This window comes from Macrobrachium nipponense, chromosome 1, assembly GCF_015104395.2.
Source record: "Macrobrachium nipponense isolate FS-2020 chromosome 1, ASM1510439v2, whole genome shotgun sequence".
Taxonomy (NCBI): Eukaryota; Metazoa; Arthropoda; class Malacostraca; order Decapoda; family Palaemonidae; genus Macrobrachium; species Macrobrachium nipponense.
The window spans coordinates 210,487,801-210,509,838 of NC_087200.1; the positions used below are offsets into that span (position 1 = coordinate 210,487,801).

Genomic DNA, 22,038 nt, shown 5'->3' on the forward strand with positions numbered 1-22,038 from the left:
AGTTAACAGCAATAAGACAGGCACTGCTGTACTCACTGGAGAATGAAGTAGGGCCTGTAATCATCCACACAGACTCAAAGTCCTCAATGCAAGCCCTGCCAACAACAGAAATTAAAGAAAATAAGGCACTGCTGGCTGGAATTAAAACACTGCTACACAGCACAGCGAAAGAGGAAGACCTGTCACCTTAAACTGGTAACCCAGTCACATAGGAATTCCAGGCAATGAGAGGGCTGATGAGCTAGCCAAAAGTACAAAACACATTGACAGAGTGCAAGTACATATACAACCTGCACTGCAACAAGTCAAGAATGCAATGAAACCAACTCTGCATAGAAAAATTGCTAAAAGACCATCGTGAGTGGGTAGAAAAGAACTCACCGTCTGCCAGATGGTATAAGAAATCGGACTGGTCTAGTGCCTCCTCCATAGACAGGCACACACCAAGAAAACTTGCTGTGATCATCCACAGACTCAGGCTAGGATATAAAGCCTGCTGGGAAATTGTGGAAAACAGTGTCAGACCATGTGAACACTGTCAAGAAGAAACACAGCAACCCACTCCTTCACTACCTGCTGGAATGCAGAGAAACAGCACAGCTAAGAGGTGCAGCACAAAATGCAGTACCTGCACAAGATGCTGAGCATGCAGCTGCCCACAGTCACAAAGACAATCATTGAAAACTTAGAAGAGCATGCCCAGGTGCTCTACAACTACCTCCACCAAGGTAATCAAACTAATAAGTGAAATCAATCACCCTCATCACATCCCTTCATTGTAAGCTCTATCCACATCATCCACTATCACTCTTTTAAAAACTTTACCTACAATAAAATCCTCCCGCAGGGACCCAAGGGAGTAAAAGGGTTGGACAACCCACCTGCACCGCTTCTCCGATTTTCGAAAGCCTTACACTCATTCAAACTTCTTCTATAATATGACATGATGGCCCTCTCTTTACTGACACCATCATCCTTCCCCTGTCCACTCCTATCTCTACAACTAAAGATATTTCCAATTTCAAAAAACTAACCATGTACCTAAAGAATCTTTTCAGATCACCTACGGGCCGAACAAGGGAAAGGCCCGTGCCAACAAGAAGTGTTGGCTTAATACAACAACAACAACAACAACAACAACAGCTCCAAGATCCACCCTCAGCTTACCTTACAGACCTTACAGACCTTACATCTTGTTCGGGTTGCCCCAGGTCCCTCAGTGTGAGGCACCTCTAATGTCTACCAGAGAGTTGCTAGTACATCTTCCGGTATATTTTGCATCTTCCAATCTTGGATGGTCTGGGATGCAGTTTAGATATTTGTCGAGCTTATTCTTAAACACATCTACGCTCACTCCTGATATATTTCCTCAGATGAGCTGGCAAACGCATTGAATAGACGCTGCATTATCGATGCTGGTGCGTAGTGGATTAATGTCCTGTGTGCTTTCCTTATTTTCCTGGGTATAGTTTGGGCACTATTAATCTACCTCTGCTTGCTCTTTCTGATATTTTTAGTTCCATGATATTTTCTGCTATTCCTTCTATCTGTTTCCATGCCTGAATTATCATGTAGCGTTCTCTTCTCCTTTCTAGACTATATAATTTTAAGAATTGTAGTCTTTCCCAGTAGTCAAGGTCTTTAACTTCTTCTATTCTAGCTGTAAAGGACCTTTGTACACTCTCTATTTGTGCAATATCCTTTGATAGTGTGGGTACCATATCATATTGCAATATTCAAGTGGCACTACGAACATATGTTTTTTAAAGCATAAATCATGTGTTTCAGCTTTTCTTGTTTTGAAGTGCCGTAACAACTTCCCATTTTTCCTTTACATTTTGCCAACAGAGTTGCTATTTGATCATTGCATAACATGTTCCTATTCATCATCACACCAAGGTCTTTAACTGCTTCCTTATTTGTGATTGTCATTATTAGGTCCCTTATATGCATATAGCTTTCTTTCTCTGTCTCCATAATTATTGATTCAAATTTATCAGAGTTAAATACCATCCTATTTACCTCCGCCCAATCATATACTTTGTTAAGGTCTCTTTGTAGAGCGTTCCTCCATCTTCATCACAAGTAATTTCTCTACTTATTCTTGTGTCATCCTGCGAAACTACTCACTACCGAATCCTAACATTATTGTCTATGTCTTCAATCATAATAACAACAGTATTGCAGCTAACACCTGTACCTTGCGGCACACCGGATATTACCTTGGCTTCATCCGATTTCTCGTCGTTTGCAATAACTATCTGTTTTCTGTTGTGTAAAAATTCTTTTAACCATCTTCCTACTTTATCCACGATATTGTGTTTTCTAATTTTCTTCGCTAATATATTATGGTCTACTTTATCAAAAGCTTTTGCAAAGTCTAAATAAACCACATCTGTTTCATTTCCGCTTTTCATATTTTTGAATATGTTCTCACGGTGGACTAACAGTTGGGTTGTGTACTTTTTCCGGGTACGAAACCATGTTGTCCTTTATTAAACAAATTATTTTTTATTAAATGTTTCATAATATTTTTCTTCATTACCCTTTCATACACTTTCATAATATGTGATGTTAGACTCACAGGCCTATAATTACTTGCCTCTAGTCTTGATCCACTTTTGAAAGTAGGGTAATATATGCTAATTTGTGCTCATATAAATCTTGCCTGTATCTACACTTTGTCCTTAATAATATGCAAGTGGCTTTGCGATAGAATGAACTACTTTCTTTAACAAAATAGCAGGAATTCCATCAGGCCCTGCAGCAGCTCCATTTTTTAATTTCATTAATAGCCTGCACAATATCAGCTTCATTAATATCTATGTCAGCTAAATATTCACTATTTTCATCCCTTACTTCTATATCATTATCTTCATTATCTATTATAGGGGTGAATTCTCTCTTATATCGTTCTGCCAGTATGTTGCAAATTTCCTTTTTTTCATTCGTTAATCTCCCTTCAATTCTTAGAGGGCCTATTTCTATTCATTCTTTTATTCATCTTCTTCGCATATGAGGTATAATAGTTGGGTTTTATTTTGTTGATATTTAATAGGGTTTTTTCTTCCAAGTCCCGTTTTCATTTTCTTTTGATTGTATAATCTTTTGTTCTGCATTTTTCTATCTTACGTAGTTCTATAACTTCCATGCATTTTTTTTTGCTAGACCTTTTTTCCACCTTTCTGATTTTCTGAACAAGATCCTTCTGTCTCTTGGTATGCATGACTGATGTTTTACTTTTCTTCTTCGGTATATATTTATCCACTATTTTCTCTAATATTTTATATAATATCTCCGTATTTACCTCTATGTCATCACTTACGAAAATATTATCCAATCTTTGTTTAATTCTTCATTTATTTCTGACCATTTTATATTTTTACTGTAGAAGTTGTATTCCATATCCTTCCCACTTTTTCATTTCTTGCTTATCTCTGTTTTCACTTGCTTTGGAATGGACTGTTAATCTATGACATTATGGTCTGAAATACTCGCATTATAAACTATTATTTCTTTAACATAATTCATCTCGTTCACAAATACTAGGTGGTAAAGTATTTTCCTTTCTTGTTGGCAGGTGATTTATTTGTTGAATGTTGTATTCTAGTAGCATATCTAATAGCTTTTCGAATTGCCTCTTATCTTTCTGCACTAATATTACTCTTTTTTATATGTATAAGTACATCCACAATCTCCTATTCGTTCTTTCCAGTCTACGAAAGGAAAGTTGAAGTCTCCAGATAGGAGAATAGTCAAGTCCTTGTGATTTCTACATATATCATCCAATTTTTCTATTATTAAGTCAAACTCTTTAGTATTAGGAGGTCTATATATTACTATGTTCATTAATTTTTCAGATTCAAATTCTACCGCTATTAGTTCACATTCTGAGTTTACTATATTTCTCATATATGTCCTTGTTTTTGTCTTTCCCATATATTGCGGTTCCCCCTGATTCCTATTTTTTCTATCTGATCTATAAGTTTGGAACCCATTTATTTGATCATCATTCCCAGTCTCTTGGGAATACCAGTTTCACTTATATTCATTATATCTATTTTCTTTTCAATTTGGGTTAGTTCTTCTAAGTACTCTATTGTTTTTCTTTTTTGAGTTACTCGTAACTAAACCCGCTGCGGCATTCATCACTATGATGTTTGCCGGTGTTTTCTCCTTCATTTAATATTGGTAATAATAAGGATTTTCCCATGTCTCTTTCCTGTTCTGGTATGTTGTTCTTTTTTTTCATTTCCAGAAATTCTGACATTAAAAAATCCAACTTTTCCATAATATTTGTTCTTCCTTCATCTTAATTATTCATTTTGTGTCTGAATCTGCAATTTTCTCCATATCTGCAATATCCCCTTGCATAATAAAAACAGTATTATCTCTTGAGTAGAATCTTGGAGCTGATGCATTGAAATTTTTTGCTGGCACCTCTGCATATCTCGTTGATGGCTTGCTTTTTTCTTTTACCTGATATTTTTTCATTCCTCTCTTTATTTGTTTCTTCTTATTTTGGATTTTATTGCTTGATTGGTTATTTATTTGATTATTTTTCATGACCACAGGGTGCATATATTTAAATTTTTGTCGAACTTACATCCTTTTCCTTCTTTTAGGTTTTGCATATTTTTTGGATGTAGATCTCTGCAATCATCCTCATATCCATCTAAAGTATGCACATTTACCATATATTTCATAGTTGTGACATACCTTAGGATGTTTGTAGTAACATTTTTCTCCATATCTGCAATTCCCTCTTTTCAAAAGGTTGCAGACTTTGTCTTTTTTTGTATATTTTTCCTCTTTCCGTCATTGTGTAGATCTGGGTAGAGCCTCTTCGGCATTTTCTTTTGTGCTGTCATATCTAATTTATTTCTTCGTAGGTATGCTGCTTTATAGCCTCATATGTAGTATCAATGAGATCTCTGCATCCATACTTTTATCTTGTTCTGTTTGTTTTCCTTATATTTTTCTGTCATTTCAGTTTTGCTTACTTCTCTTACGTTTTTCCTCTTCTTCTTCTTCTTCTTCTTCTTCTTCTTCTTCTTCTTCTTCTTCTCATCCTCAAACTATTTGTACATTCAATCTTGATTAATAACATTGTCTATCCATGGTAGACATGTTGAGCAAAAAAATTCTTGTGTCTTTTCTCATATCTTGCATTACCTCAGCACACTGTGGATGGGTCGGAATGTTGCATGCAGCACATTTTCTGATTAGGTTTTGTGGATTAACTATGCTATACCACACCTTACACAGTTTACATGCTTTTGGCATTCTTTTTCCTAATGCATCAATTAGGATATTCACAAGGTTCACTTTATTCATTTTCTTTGTCGGAATATGTTGGTTTAGTATAATTTTCTTTATGAGTCTCTTGACCACTTGGATTTTATTTGGAACTTCTTCAATTATTTTCAAGATGTTTTCATTTGATTTGTTCCAGTTTGAAGGATTGTATCCTTCTAATATATCTATGAATGATTTTGTATATTTTTGGTTAGACTGTTGCTGATTTCATAGATCAGAAATGCCAGTTTTCCCTTCCTGCTACCTCATCGTATTGCGATCTGCCAAGCAAGCTAAATCTCGCCATTTTTTTTTCCGCAGTTGGCAGCTTACTGCCATCTTGTTCTGATTTACAGTATTTCACTTGATAAACTAACTTAGAAGACGCTTTATCCTACTATTTCCACACTTAATCTTTTTAAATCACCGATAGTTCACGAACACTTCTAGATATTTCTCAAATTTCTAGACGTATGTTAAACTTGTGATATTGTTGATTAATCTGACTTCGACCAGGAACGTCTCACAAGCAAGATGACTACTACGAAGATGTCTGGCAGCCCCAGACGAAAGCTCACTTACTTCAAGAAAGAGAGAGACAGAGACAGATATATATATATATATTATATATATATATATATATACTATATATATATATATATATATATATATATATATATATATATATCGTTAATGACTTTGATAACTATGGTATCATAGTTTATCTGTAAATTCAAATATATAGACCAATTTTGACTCTGTATTTGATCATGACCTCCATAGGCGCTCTACTAGCCTGTCTAAGTAGCACGGAACAAGCCGCTATTCGGAAAATAGAGAAGAATCTCTACAAGTGTAACGCTGCTGAAGTAGCTATTACTTTTAATAAAGTATGCTTGAGAGAGGGTCTGCTTCCTAAGTACAATAATAATAATAATAATAATAATGATAATAATAATAATAATAATAATAATAATAATAATAATAATAATAATAATAATAATAATACTATTTATGATAAGATATAAGAAAAAAATCAAGGAAAAATCATCTTTGATTATCCAAGACCTGAAGCAATAATATAATTTCACAAGCTTATTGATTGCTCGACATTTTTGAGTGGTCAGGTATTTGCTTCTTCGTTCCGTTCAGATCAACCACATCCTGTTTAATGGGAGGATTTTGCATAACGCACATAAACGTATCAAACTATGTCTTTTAAAACGGTATATCAGCTTTAGGAACTTCGGCAAGTCTTAGGGAAGCGATACGACCCAGACGTTTTGGGTCACCAAAAGCTGTTTTGCCGAAGGATAAAGTTTTGAAGGCACTTTCAGTGTCAGAGAATTCAAACAACCCGGGAGATTAAATAAGCTTCATTTTTAAAGAGAAACCTCTTTAATCATGGGATCACGCAGGTAGGAACGTAAACATCACTTCGTTAGGATAGGCCTCACTACCTGGCAGTCTTTCGAGAGTTTTATTACCCTCCCGGCTCTGAAAAGCTTTCGTCCAGGTAGTAATTAGTTTTATGTAAGTAAGCTATCTTCGGAACTGACACTGAATTCGTTTTTATTTGTTTTATTTATTCCTAACTGTTTTTATATTAATGGAGCCTTTAGACCGTATTACACACCTTTGAACTAAATTGAGTACAATTATGAAGTTTCAAATGCATTAATAATCACCAGTCTTCTTGCTAAAGATTTTATAATGAAAAGTCACTTAAGGAATGATGTATTAAACAAATTATGAGTAACTGAGAATAATTTTGATGATAATTACCGATGATGGTGATTATTATTATTATTATTATTTTTATTTTTTTATTTTTTTTTTGCTCTATCACAGTCCTCCAATTCGAACTGGGTGGTATTTTATAGTGTGGGGTTCCGGGTTGCATCCTGCCTCCTTAGGAGTCCACACTTTTCTTACTATGTTTGCCGTTTCTAGGATCACACTCTTCTGCATGAGTCCTGGAGCTACTTCAGCCTCTAGTTTTTCTAGATTCCTTTTCAGGGATCTTGGGATCGTGCCTAGTGCTCCTATGATTATGGGTACAATTTCCACTGGCATATCCCATATCCTTCTTATTTCTATTTTCAGATCTTGATACTTATCCATTTTTCCCTTTCTTTCTCTTCAACTCCTGGTGTCCCATGGTTATTGCGACATCAATGAGTGATACTTTCTTCTTGACTTTGTCAATCAACGTCACGTCCTGGTCTGTTTGCACGTATCGCCTTATCCGTTCTGAAACCATAGTCCCAGAGGATCTTTGCCTGATCGTTTTCTATTCACTCCCTCAGGTTAGTGCTCGTACCACTTATTACTGCAAGGTAGCTGATGTTCTTGCACAGGCTCCAGGGGAGGGCTTTTGCCACAGAATCATGCCTCTTTTTGTACTGGTTCTGTGCAAGTGCCGGGCATTCGCTTGCTATGTGGTTTATGATTTCATTTTTCGTATTGCACTTCCTACATATGGGAGAGATGTTATTCCCATCTATCGTTCTTCTTTGAACATATCTGGGTCTTAGGGCCTGATCTTGTGGCCGCTGTTATCATTCCTTCAGTTTCCTTCTTTAGCTCTCCCCTCTGTAGCCATTGCCATGTGTCATCGCTGGCTAGTTCTTTAGTCTGTCTCATGTATTGTCCGTGCATTGGTTTGTTGTGCCAGTCCTCTGTTCTGTCTTTCATTCTCCTGTCTCTGTATATTTCTGGGTCTTCGTCTACTTTTATTAGTCCTTCTTCCCAAACACTCTTTAGCCATTCGTCTTCACTGGTTTTCAGATACTGCCCCTGTGCTCTGTTCTCGATGTTGACGCAGTCCTCTATGCTTAGCAGTCCTATCCCTCCTTCCTTTCGTGTTATGTATAGTCTATACGTATTTGCTCTTGGGTATAGTGCTTTGTGAATTGTCTATGTTTCCTGGTTTTTCTGATTCTATGCTGCGGAGTTCTGCCTTCGTTCATTCCACTATTCCTGCGCTGTATCTGATTACCGGCACTGCCCATGTGTTTATGGCTTTTATCATATTTCCGGCGTTGAGTTTTGACTTGAGTATCGTCTTGAGTCTCTGCATATATTCTTTCCTGATCGTGTCCTTCATCTCTTGGTGTTTTATATCCCCTCCTTCCATTATTCCCAGGTATTTGTATCCTGTCTCATCTATGTGTTTGATGTTGCTCCCATCTGGTAGCTTTATCCCTTCAGTTCTCGTTACTTTGCCTTCTTGTATGTTTACTAAGTCGCCTTTTTCTATTCCAAACTCCATCCTGATGTCCCCAGGTACAATCCTTACATTCTGGATTAGGGTATCTATTTCCTTGATGCTCTTACCATACAGCTTGATGTCGTCGTCCATGAACATCAGATGGTTGATTTTGTTGCCTCTTTTCTTGAGTTGGTACCCGGATCCATCTTCTGTAGTTACTTTGTCATGGGAATCATGGCTACTACGAAGCCAGTAGTAGGGACAGTAAGTCGCCCTGGAAGATCCCTCTCCTGATATTAACCTCTTGCTAGTCTTATTCCAGAGCTTGTAAGTATTGTATTCCAGTTGCGCATTGTATTTTTGAGGAGCTGATGGTGTTCTCCTCTGCCCCATATATTTTCAGGCATTCTATTAGCCATGTGTGTGGTATCATGTCGAAGGCTTTCTTATAGTCTATCCAAGCCATGCTTAGGTTGGTTTTCCTTCACCTACTGTTCTTCATTACCATTTTGTCTATCAGGAGCTGGTCTTTTGTGCCCCTACACTTCCTTCTGCAGCCTTTCTGTTGGTGGGGATGATGTTGTCTCCTCTAGGTAGTTGTATAGCCTTTCACTGATGATACCTGTTAGTAACTTCCCGTTATTGTGGAAGTTATTATTATTATTATTATTATTATTATTATTATTATTATTATTATTATTATTATTATTATTTCTTATTATTATTGTCGTTATTATTATTATTATTATTTTTTTTTTTTTTTTTTTTTTTTTTTTTTTTTTGCTCTATCACAGTCCTCCAATTCGACTGGGTGGTAGTTTATAGTGTGGGTTGGTTCGGGTTGCATCCTGCCTCCTTAGGAGTCCATCACTTTTCTTACTATGTGTGCCGTTTCTAGGACCACACTCTTCTGCATGAGTCATGGAGCTACTTCAGCCTCTAGTTTTTCTAGATTCCTTTTCAGGGATCTTGGGATCGTGCCTAGTGCTCCTATGATTATGGGTACGATTTCCACTGGCATATCCCATATCCTTATTATTTCTATTTTCAGATCTTGATACTTATCCATTTTTTCCCTCTCTTTCTCTTCAACTCTGGTGTCCATGGTATCTGCGACCATCAATGAGTGATAGTTTCTTCTTGACTTTGTCAATCAACGTCACGTCCTGGTCTGTTTGCACATATCACCCTATCCGTCTGATACCATAGTCCCAGAGGATCTTTTGCCTGATCGTTTTCTATCACTCCCTCAGGTTGGTGCTTCGTACCACTTATTACTGCAAGGTAGCTGATGTTTCTTGCACAGGCTCCAGTGGAGGGCTTTTGCCACGAATCATGCCTCTTTTTGCACTGGTTCTGTGCAAGTGCCGGGCATTCACTTGCTATGTGGTTTATGGTTTCATTTTTCGTATTGCACTTCCTACATATGGGAGAGATGTTTATTTCCGTCTATCGTACTTTGAACATATCTGGTTCTTAGGCCCCTGATCTTGTGCCGCGTTATCATTCCTTCAGTTTCCTTCTTTAGCTCCCCTCTGTAGCCATTGCCAATTGTCATCGCTGGCTAGTTCTTTAGTCTGTCTCATGATTGTCCGTGCATTGGTTTGTTGTGCCAGTCCTCTGTTCTTTCTGTCTTTCTCCTGTCTCTGTATATTTCTGGTCTTCATCTACTTTTATTAGTCCTTCTTCCCATGCACTCTTTAGCCACTCGTCTTCACTGGTTTTCAGATATTGCCCCAGTGCTCTGTTTTCGATGTTGACGCAGTCCTCTATACTTAGTAGTCCTCTCCCTCCTTCCTTTCGTGTTATGTATAGTCTGTCGTATTTGCTCTGGGTGTATGCTTTGTGTATTGTCATTTGTTTCCTGTTTTTCTGATCTATGCTGCGGAGATTCTGCCTTCGTCCATTCCACTATTCCTGCGCTGTATCTGATTACTGGCACTGCCATGTGTTTATGGCTTTTATCATATTTCCGGCATTGAGTTTTAACTTGAGTATCGCCTTGAGTCTCTGCATATATTCTTTCCTGATCGTGTCCTTCATCTCTTGGTGTTTTATAATCTCCTCCTTCCATTATTCCCAGGTATTTGTATCCTGTCTCATCTATGTGTTTGATGTGCTCCCATCTGGTAGCTTTAGTTCCTTCAGTTCTCGTTACTTTGCCTTTTTGTATGTTGACTAAGGCGTCATTTTTCTATTCCAAAACTCCATCCTGATGTCCCCCAGATACAATCCTTACAGTCTGGATTAGGGTATCTATTTCCTTGATGCTCTTACCATACAGCTTGATGTCGTCCATGAACATCAGATGGTTGATTTTGTTGCCTCTTTTCTTGATTGGTTACCACCCGGCATCCATCTTCTGTAGTACTTTTGTCATGGGAATCATGGCTACTACGAAGAGTAGTGGGGACAGTGAGTCGCCCTGGAAGATCCATCTCCTGATATTAACCTCTGCTAGTCTTATTCCAGAGCTTTGTAAGTATTGTATTTCCAGTTTGCGCATTGTATTTTTGAGGAAAGTGATGGTATTTTCCTCTGCCCCATATATTTTCAGGCATTCTATTAGCCATGTGTGTGGTATCATGTCGAAGCTTTCTTATTATTATTATTATTATTATTATTATTATTATTTTATTATTATTATTATTACATACTCTCACACTCCGGTGGTTTTGGGCCTCTTGGTGACCCATGGTCGCTTGCTCCAGACCTCTCCAGGTTCCTGTGTTTAGTGATGTATCCCAGGACCCTCGTCCTCCTCCTCCTCCTTTTCCTCCTCCTCCTCCGCCTCCTCCTCCTCCACTCCCAGTTCTCTTAGATCTCTAGAGACATTAGTATCTTTCCATCTCATCCTAGTAAGCGAAAAGTATTCCCAAGGTATAGTGAATTGGATATCAGACGGCAGTTGTAATATATATATATATATATATATATATATATATATATATATATATATATATATAATATATAATATATATATATATATATATATATATATATATATTTTGCTCAAATTTCTCCCAAAACTGTTGAATATTCACGCGAATGAAATGAATATACGCCATAAGCCATTCAAATAAAGTAGAATCAGGCCCGAGTGTAACCTTTCAATTGAATGTTCATTGTGCAATATCTTTCATAATAAATCAATCAGCTGACGGTTTGTAATCGTAAATTCACAGAGTCCTCCTCATAAAAATTTCAAATCCATACTGGAATGACGGCCAATACAGCCTAGATGAAATGAAACAAATAAATATTAATTTAATTTAGTTTTATTCATTTATAACATAGACTCAAATTGACCTTATATTTTACTCGGTCGTTACTCCCTCTTTCTTTCTCTATTTAATTTTTATCTTTCATTCTATCCCTTTTCTCCCCTTCTCCTTCGAAGGCTTCCAGTGCTCTCGAATATCCGAGTGTTTGCACAACTGGACCGGGGAAATACATATTAATGATTCATAATCCTGGTATCCCACCATCTCAGTTAATTGTGTATAAAGGGTGGGTTGGTTGTAAAGGATTATCTGGACAATGGGTTTTACTACTCATTTTCACTTTGTAGTTCCAATATTCCTTCGTTATTAAAAATCTAACTTCACGTCAGTTTCAAGTTTGAAGTCTGTACAACAGTGTTTAGTTCCCGTCGCAAAATGTCAATATATTATCTTCATACATCAGAAATTTAAAATTAATAAAATTTATTTTCAACTTCAATAAGGCCAAGTGACTTACCAATGCTACAACATTAATATCAGAATGTACAAAACCACGATTCAGCAAAAAAACATTATTCTAAACATATTTTTACTAGTTTTAAGATCCAATGATTTTTGGGTAGTTAAGGCATAGTTAAAAGCAAATTCATTGTCTTTGTTCAAGGCTTAAATGATCTTCTTAAGGTTATGTTGGTACTCATTTCTATTGACTGATATAAGTTTTATCTTACCCTCGTTGGGAGTAAGAAACGAAGTCAGATTTCTTTTATAAAACGATTTTGTTTACCACTAAAAGTAAATCGAAAATCCTTGTAATACTGACAGCTTATTTCTATTTATTGATGATAATTGAACATATAGGTAAAAATGTTATTTTGAAATAACTCTTAGGAGCTGATAAATGTAAATAAATAATAGAAAATGAAGTGAGACAATAAGCATACCGTCATACGAGCCACAGGAAAATGGGAGAGAGGAAAGGTCGAAAAACAAAAGAAAGGAAAGAGAATGAAGAGGAAATTGAGATGCATTGAAGGAAAATCAAATTAGTATAGAGGAATTGTAGGAGGCAGATTAAAATACAAAGAACGTAGATAAGAAGGAGATGGAAAGTGAATGATAAAGAAAGATAGGTGATTGGAAAAGAAGCGATTAAAAAGAAAAACAGAAAGGAAACAAAGCTAAGAAGGAGCTAAACAGATTGCAGTGATTACGATGCCTGAAATCTGAAAAACAAAAAGAGGAGAAAATGTACACGCTAACGAGGTCCATTAAGAAAAAAAATAAAGAAAATTGACGCCAATATATTAGATCACATCCAGAAAACTACATTAGGCCAAGATGCATGGCCCAATTTGGCGTTACTTTAATAACTGCCCCGAAAGTTCCCGGGCTGATTGATCCAAATCCTATTTGCTCAGACTCTTGTGAACGGAAGTTGGAGTGAGTGATGATGGCCCAAGTTGGTTCCCTGGAAGGCTTCGGCCAACTGTGGCTGACACTCACGATTTTTCACGACATCCCCTGGAATACTCTACTTAAAAACGTTGTTTATTTATTTATTAATTTATCTATTTATTTATTTTTGCTTTGTTGACTTTTGTTTATATAAAATTAATTGTACAAAAAAATATGTGTATTGAGAATAAATTGATATTTACCTATATAAAACGTTGTATTAAAAAAGTATTTTGAGCAATAATTTATAAAAAAAAACCAAATTTTATAACTATATATAAAAGATTTGTCCAAAACCTGTGTTTTTAAACTAAGAATTTATATAAATTTATTATTTATTTATATAAAACATTTCTCAAAAATATCTGTGCATTGTGAACTGGAATTTAGATAAATTCATGTAATGCTATGAGTGGTTACAGGCGCGTACAAAAAAACTTAATTATATTAAACAAACTTCTAATGTATAAATGCAGTTATTCAGTTCATAATGAGGCAATATTGCGTGAAATATTTTTATTGACTTCTCCGTCATAATGTGGTAATTTTCAAAAATATCTTTTTTCTCAATTTTATCATCATGACCCACTTATTCGGTAAAAAAAATACATATTAAAACATTAATATATTTATAATTTAACATATAAACGTCGTTTTCCACAACTACCATATTTTTTGTGGAAAATGTTAGCCATGATAAAAGTCTTTTTCTTTAAATTTCTTCCCCAAACTCAATTTTGATGAGAATCATACCGTCCCTTTTTCTACCAGATTTTTAGCCTTAGTTAAAAAATTGTATTGGGCGACGGATAATCCCTGATGTTTGAACAGAACATCAAAAGAAAGAAAATTTAATATGACTACGAACCGTTTTGCCTTCCCAGTGATTTGAAAAGAAAAGATAAATGAAGATTTTAAATTATTTAACGTGGATCTGCTTTTAAAAAGGGAATGATTTATTAACTCTTTCCAAATATGAAGCAGAATAAAAGCATTGAAAAAATATTCCATTAAAATATTTTACACTAGAAAATTTTTTGTGAACAGTGAGAAATTCTTGCAGAGATACCGGAACAATTAGGCTTATGCAAATATACTCGGAGCCTTTTCCATTCGTTCATTTGCATATATGCAAGCATTATGGTGAAACTGGTTATATTTCCGTAGGGACTATCAGACCCTGCATAATTATACTGTTAGTCCAAGCAAGTATTCTTCATGAAGAAATATATCTTTTAGCTACCTGATAATCGGTTTTCTGTTACATAATTTTTTTTTACCATAGCGAAAGTTGGAAAAAATAAAGTAATTGACTCTATTGTGGAAAATGTTTGAAATTGCAGCTTTGGCAAAAGACTGCAAATCACAGTGAGGTGGAATATTTAGTGACAATTTGCTAATAATTTTGTTCTTAATATTTCGACTAGCAGTTCATGACACAAACTGCTGCGTATGAAATGTCAAGTAACTATTTACTAAACAAAAAAATATTTCTTTATATTTTAACTGTCAATCGATGTAAAAATCTGTTGATCATTTAACAGGATAAGGAAGCGAATATAACACTATTTAGGAAAAAACACAGGTGTACTTCATTCATGTAGATAAAAAAAAAAAAAATTATTAGACACCTGAACCATTTCCTTATGGTAGAACTCTGTCGGGGTGAGTTATAAATAGAATATATATTGTTTTCCTTCTTAACTTTCTCACGAACAATGATTACACTAATTTAGAAAAAAAGTACGATGACTTAATTATTATTAGACGAAGAAAGATTAATTATCTAATTCATAGATTAACAGACAAAAATGTAAGCAAAAATATTCACATCTAAGATTGTTTTAGGTAGCGATGCGCTGCATCTTCGCTTGATCTTTGAGATTATGAAAAATTGATAAATCACGTCTAACATCAAGCCATTTTTATTAGCTATTTACATGAGAACCCTAATAAACCAAGACTTTAGCCGAAGGAAATGTTAATATTAAACTAAGTTCAGGAGCTTCCCAGCCTCTATCCTCGTGCACTTGGTAGTAAGGAATTTAATTCATGCAAATTCTTAATTTTACGAGATTCTTGTCTGAGATTAGAGGTAAACTTCGTCTAATAAATGCGCTTAGTATCAGGCCGTGAATATGGAATTAAAGCATGAATTTAACAGTGGTTTAATGGAAAATATTGCATAGACCATAAGTTAAAAGTCTCAGCCTCGTCTATGGATGTAGGATCAACTTATCGAATGTATATGAATAATATTATGGCTAGGAAAAATAATTGCGTTTTTGAGAAATTCACAAACAATATTCATGTTTTATCATTTGGTTAAAGGAAAATAATAAATTACATATCTAAATCAGTTCACTGAATATGACAAGCAAAAATAACCTTATTTTAACTTTTCTTTTATATAAATTTCACTCTCGTTTTCAAGGGGGGTTCTTGCTTTCTTGATTAATGTAACTAGCATATCATCTGTTATTATGAGGATACCTAAGAAAGGAAGGGTTTTCTCTCTGCTGAATTCTACGGTGAAATTTAGGTAGGAAGTCTTCTTAATTTCTTCGACTAAATGAACGCCCAATAAAAAGCCATGTAACAAAACATTACAATTAAAGCGACATACCAATAAAAGGAAAAAGAAAAAGGGTCTCACTCGAGGAAGAAATCCTTCCCTGCATTCGATTGCTGCCTCCTCACGTTTAGGGGAAATTGCTCTTTGCAAAAGTCCGCCATGAGAGGAAACCAGGCATAAATGAAGGGAAATCTGAATTAAATTGAATTAAATGGCCATCTCTCTCCCACGCTTGAGTTGAATTATGATACGCTCGACTTCAGGATGGCTGGGTATTAACTCTTTTAGCGGGGGCAAATAGAATTATTATTATTATTATTATTATTATTATTATTATTATTATTATTATTATTATTATTATTATTATTATTATTATTATTATATTATTATTATTATCATTTGTTAAAAATGGTTGCTGCTTCAGCACTATTAATTTTGTAGAAAGTCTTCAATAGAGAAAGGACTCTCTACAAGATTAATAGTTGCTGAAGCAGGCACCATTTTCAATAAAAAACCTGTTTTTGATGAGTGGGTCTCCTTCCGGAAATGTTATTATTGATTATTATTAATTATTATTATTTATTTATTAATTGATTATTATTATTATTATTATTATTATTATTATTATTATTATTATTATTATTATTATTATTCAGAGGATGAAACCTATTCATATGGAACAAGATCACCAAAGGACCACTGACTTGGAATTCAAACTTCCAAAGAATATGTTCAATTGAAAGAAATAAAACAGAAGGTAAGATGAAGTACGGAAAGAAGAGATTTGCCATTCTAAAATAGAATATAGACCAACCAATTAACAAATAACTAAATCAAAATATCAGTAAATTAAGAAATTCAAGGAGAATTGCTTTAGAGTAGTAATACATTGCATCTTAGCTTGAACATTTGAGGTTCCAGCATTGCTGCACAACATCCTCAGGGAGGCTGTTCTTCCACAGTCCACAGAACTCTATGATTCTTCTATTGAAAGAGCAGTCTTTTATATGACTCCATATCAAAGATATAAAGGGAAAGTCCTTTCGTTAAATGGACTGCCTCTATGTCCAACCTAGGTCCACTCTTGGGGACAAGAGATTGTCCAAATAATATGGCTCACTCTCCTCATAAATGAAATGGCCCTCTCAGGACCACTTTTCATTCCCCCAAATTCCGAGGGACGTTATTTCTTCCGTAACGTACTTAGACACATATGACTTGGGTTGTGTCGTTGTCTTTAGGAGATAAATAAGAATATAATAATAATACAATTTGTTTGAAGGGATGAAGTTTGTTATGATGCCTGAAAGTGCGTTAATAATTCGCCGTTGGTTTATTGTTCTTATTTACTTATTTAGACATTTCTTTTTATATCTGTAGATTTAAAATAATAGATAAAAAGGTAGATTTAGGGCTTCATTAAGTTAATGTATTGACGATTGCATTCCAAAACTCGTCGTTTTTACATCCATTATTGCCTGAAAAAATGTTTTGTTCTTTACTAAGAATAAGTTTTAAAATGGAGAATGGTGATATTTCGATGAACAGTAAAGAATACTCAACAGAATGACACCTGTAATAAGCAATAAAAATATGAACGAATAGATAAGAGTTCCATGTTAATGCACAGTCAATAGAACGTTTCCTGAGAAAGGAACTGAAAGAAAAATGAAAACAAATTAAATTCACACTTGTACCAAAATGAATTGCAACAAATGAGGAATATATCAATGCTTGGCGATCGTCTGCTGTTTCTCCTGATCAAATGAGGTTCGAAGAAGAAGATGAATTGTAGATAGTATTTTGTGAAATAGGAAATAATTCGTAAATGAAGTGTTGACATCCAGAAAAAAAATATTATTCTCGCCATTAACCAATGAGGATTATAGACACTTTTGTTTTAGACCCCAACTAGATGTCGTCAGCTGGAACACCTAAGCGAAGAGAGAAGATTGAAGCATCGATTTCCATTCCCAATCGGGATTCAAGGGCACTCATTTGAATTGAACTTATATAAATCCTTTTCAAGGAATAGAAGGAACTTTTAAAGTCACTTTCAGTCGAAAAGTTCAGACTAGATCAGCAAGTACGAGAGCGACAGGAATATCTTTCTTCTTCCTTGCTCCCTGGAATTTTCTTGGTAGCTCGTTGTGTACTACATGATTTATCTTCTTGTGCAATACAATTTTCAGGTCATTAATGAAGAGGGAAAATGCGCACATTCAAAACAAAAATATAAAAATAATATAATGCCGTTTTCATATCTATAAGGAAAGAACAAATATGCACTTTTGACAAAAATAAACCATCTGTTTAGATCTACTTGTATAATGAAAGGAAAATGTGCACACTTAAAAAGAATAATTAACCTCACACCTTCTTCAGAGCCATAATGGAAAGAAAATTATGCACATATGACAAAAAAATGATATAACACATTTTCAGGTCTATAATGAAAAGTAAAGATTTGAAAAAATAAATAACATGACACCTTTTCTAGATCTATACTGAAACGAAAATTATGCACATTTGACAAAAAAAGTATACATTTTCAGAACTATAATGAAAAGAAGAATATGCAAATTTAACCCCCAAAAATACACAGGCATTAACCAAAGAACTCCTTCCATCGCAATAACCGTGATGTCTGAATATGAATAAGCGAGCGACCTCCTCACACAATGCAGCAAGCAGTGACCTCGTTCCGAGTGAGTACATAACGATCAGATGATTCGAAGTTTCATTGGCGTGAAATGAGATTAATGGTATTTATCACACTTCATCATCAATGTCTGACCACGCTTCATCCGAACTTGATGACTCCTGTGCGGAAAAATATATTCATTCAGAGTGTGCAAATGAAATCATGCAACACTGCAACGCGCTGATATCAATCTTCGTCTGTTGTGCTCAAGTTTTAATTAATTTCTTAGTTGTTGTTCTTGCTATAATAATAATAATAATAATAATAATAATAATAATAATAATAATAATAATAATAATAATAATAATAATAATAATAAGTATAGAGGACTGCGTCAACATCGAGAACAGAGTACTGGGGCAATATCTGAAAACCAGTGAAGACGAGTGGCTAAAGAGTGCATGGGAAGAAGGACTATTAAAAGTAAACGAAGACCCAGAAATATACAGAGACAGGAGAATGACAGACAGAACAGAGGACTGGCACAACAAACCAATGCACGGACAATACGTGAGACAGACTAAAGAACCAGCCAGCGATGACATATGGCAAAGGCTACAGAGGGGAGAGCTAAAGAAGGAAACTGAAGGAATGATAACAGCGGCACAAGATCAGGCCCTAGGAACCAGATATGTTCAAAGAACGATAGACGGAAATAACATCTCTCCCATATTTGAAAGAAAAGTGCATACGAAAAATGAAACCATAAATCACATAGCAAGCGAATGCCCGGCACTTGCATAGAACCAGTACAAAAAGAGGCATGATTCAGTGGCAAAAGCCCTCCACTGGAGCCTGTGCAAGAAACATCAGCTACCTTGCAGTAATAAGTGGTACGAGCACCAACCTGAGGGAGTGATAGAAAACGATCAGGCAAAGATCCTCTGGGACTATGGTATCAGAACAGATAGGGTGATACGTGCAAATAGAGCAGACGTGACGTTGATTGACAAAGTCAAGAAGAAAGTATCACTCATTGATGTTGACTGATGTCTAACCATGCAGATTAATTGCGTGACAAAAGGTTAATATTGATTTTAGCTTCATTTTACACCATGGAAACGTCTCTATTTAATGGAAAACCCATCTTCAATAAGGAGTAGCATAAAAGAACTTGGTGGTTCATAAATGAAGTCTTGGATGCAGACTGTTGTTTGATTCGTCAGCAAATTAAACTCTGCGACCCCATTAATTCTTTCTTGTTTCAGAGTGCATCAGATGGGGCGAATTTCAAATAGAATAATGAACAGCTTTTGTGTTATTTAAGTATTCATACTTAACGGAACTGATGCTCTCTCTCTCTCTCTCTCTCTCTCTCTCTCTCTCTCTCTCTCTCTGGGAAGCTAGTGCTCGACTAATTACAAGCAGTATTATAAGAGATTATTTTAGCCTTTCCCTGTATTTATGAAAAATGTAATTAATTATCTCTATTAATTAGTACATGTGAATTAGGAACACACACACACACACACACACACACACACATATATATATATATATATATATATATATATATATATATATATATATATATATATATATATATATATATATATATATAAAGCTTAGAAAATCACTGTAGATGCACGTGACTTCATAAATAAGCGAATACCACGGGAAAATAATAGTCAGAAATCCAAGCGCTTTCGTCTTTACTCAGACATCGTCAAGGAGTTAGTGAAGTACAATTGGAGATGAAGGTCTCAGGTACAAAACAAGATCAAGAATACCAGATGGTTAATTGTCAAAAGGGTAAAAATTAAAAAGAGATAATCCAGGATTATCGGATATCACACGGTCACAAACCTAACCGAAACTACAAAGTATCTTTACAGTCCAAAACATGTAAAAACTGAATATATTAATTTTGTTTCTTATATTTATCTACAACTTTTTTCATAATGAAAGCATCAAGTTTAAATATACCAAGACTTAAATTTAGAACATTTCTATTATTTGACTTGATGAAACAATTCAATGATATTCCTTTTAACTGTGTCATTACATGGGATTAATAGGATGGTCTAAATCTCTCATATGTACGAATAATGCATTCGATATTTGCCCTGTTCTCACAGAATATTGATGTTGCTTGAGACGTTGTGAAGGAGATTTACCGGTCTGTCCGTAATAGACTTTATCACACTTTTTGCAAGGAATTTCATATATGCAGCCTGGAAGATCTTTAGGAGAATTTTTTATTATTAAACTCTTGACATTAATATTACTGAAAATAACATTTATTTTAAATAGCTTTAAAATTCTAGGAATATCTATAAACCTTTCATCATAGGTTAATTTTAGAATGTTATGCTTACTAAATTCAAGTTTGTCATTAGTTGAATAAAATGTTTTTCTAGCTCTTTTCCATGCCACAACTATAAAAGTCCTTGGGTATTTAAGTTTCAATGCAATATCATAAATAGTTTTAATTTCAGCGTCAATAAACTGCGGCTACAGACACGTAAAGCCCTTAAGAACATCCCAGAAAAAACAGAGAATTTAACATTTTGATGGTTATTGGAGTAGTAATGAACAAAAGAGGCAATGTTAGGTGATTTTCGAAAAACTGAAAAGGTGAAATCTCTATCATTTTTATGGACAGTTACATCAAGAAAATTCAAATTACAATTTCTTTCTTCCTCTACAGTAAATTTTATAGAAGGGTATTCCTTAATAATCTCAATAATTTAGTCCCTTCTATAAAATTTACTGTAGAGGAAGAAAGAAATTGTAATTTGAATTTTCTTGATGTAACTGTCTATAGAAATGATAGAAATTTCACCTTTTCAGTTTTTCGAAAATCACCTAACATTGCCTCTTTTGTTCATTACTACTCCAGTCACCATCAAAATGTTAAATTCTCTGTTTTTTCTGGATGTTTCTTAAGGGCTTTACTGTCTGTAGCCCGCAGTTTATTGATGCTGAAATTAAAACTATTTATGATATTGCATTGAAACTTAAATACCCAAGGACTTTTATAGATGTGGCATGGAAAAGAGCTATAAAAACATTTTATTCAACTAATGACAAACTTGAATTTAGTAAGCATAACATTCTAAAATTACCTTATGATGAAAGGTTTTTAGATATTCCTAGAATTTTAAAGCTTTTAAAATAATGTTATTTTCAGTAATATTAATGTCAAGAGTTTAATAATAAAAAATTCTCCTAAAGATCTTCCAGGCTGCATATATGAAATTCCTTGCAAAAAGTGTGATAAAGTCTATTACGGACAGACCGGTAAATCTCCTTCACAACGTCTCAAGCAACATCAATATTCTGTGAGAACAGGGCAAATATCGAATGCATTATTCGTACATATGAGAGATTTAGACCATCCTATTAATCCCATGTAATGACACAGTTAAAAGGAATATCATTGAATTGTTTCATCAAGTCAAATAATAGAAATGTTCTAAATTTAAGTCTTGGTTTATTTAAACTTGATGCTTTCATTATGAAAAAAGTTGTAGATAAATATAAGACAAACAAAAATTAATATATTCAGTTTTTACATGTTTTGGACTGTAAAGATACTTTGTAGTTTCGTTAGGTTTTGTGG

At 34.6% G+C, this 22,038-nt stretch overlaps 1 protein-coding gene across 1 annotated transcript in view; it reads left to right on the plus strand.

The window, feature by feature from the left end:
• LOC135219076 (uncharacterized) overlaps nt 1–22,038 on the plus strand; it is a 62,528-nt gene that overhangs the window by 9,415 nt on the left and 31,075 nt on the right. The window contains exon 2 of the mRNA XM_064255506.1: nt 11,261–11,392. Coding sequence (XP_064111576.1) covers nt 11,261–11,392 — 132 coding nt within the window. The remainder of the gene's footprint in view (nt 1–11,260; nt 11,393–22,038) is intronic.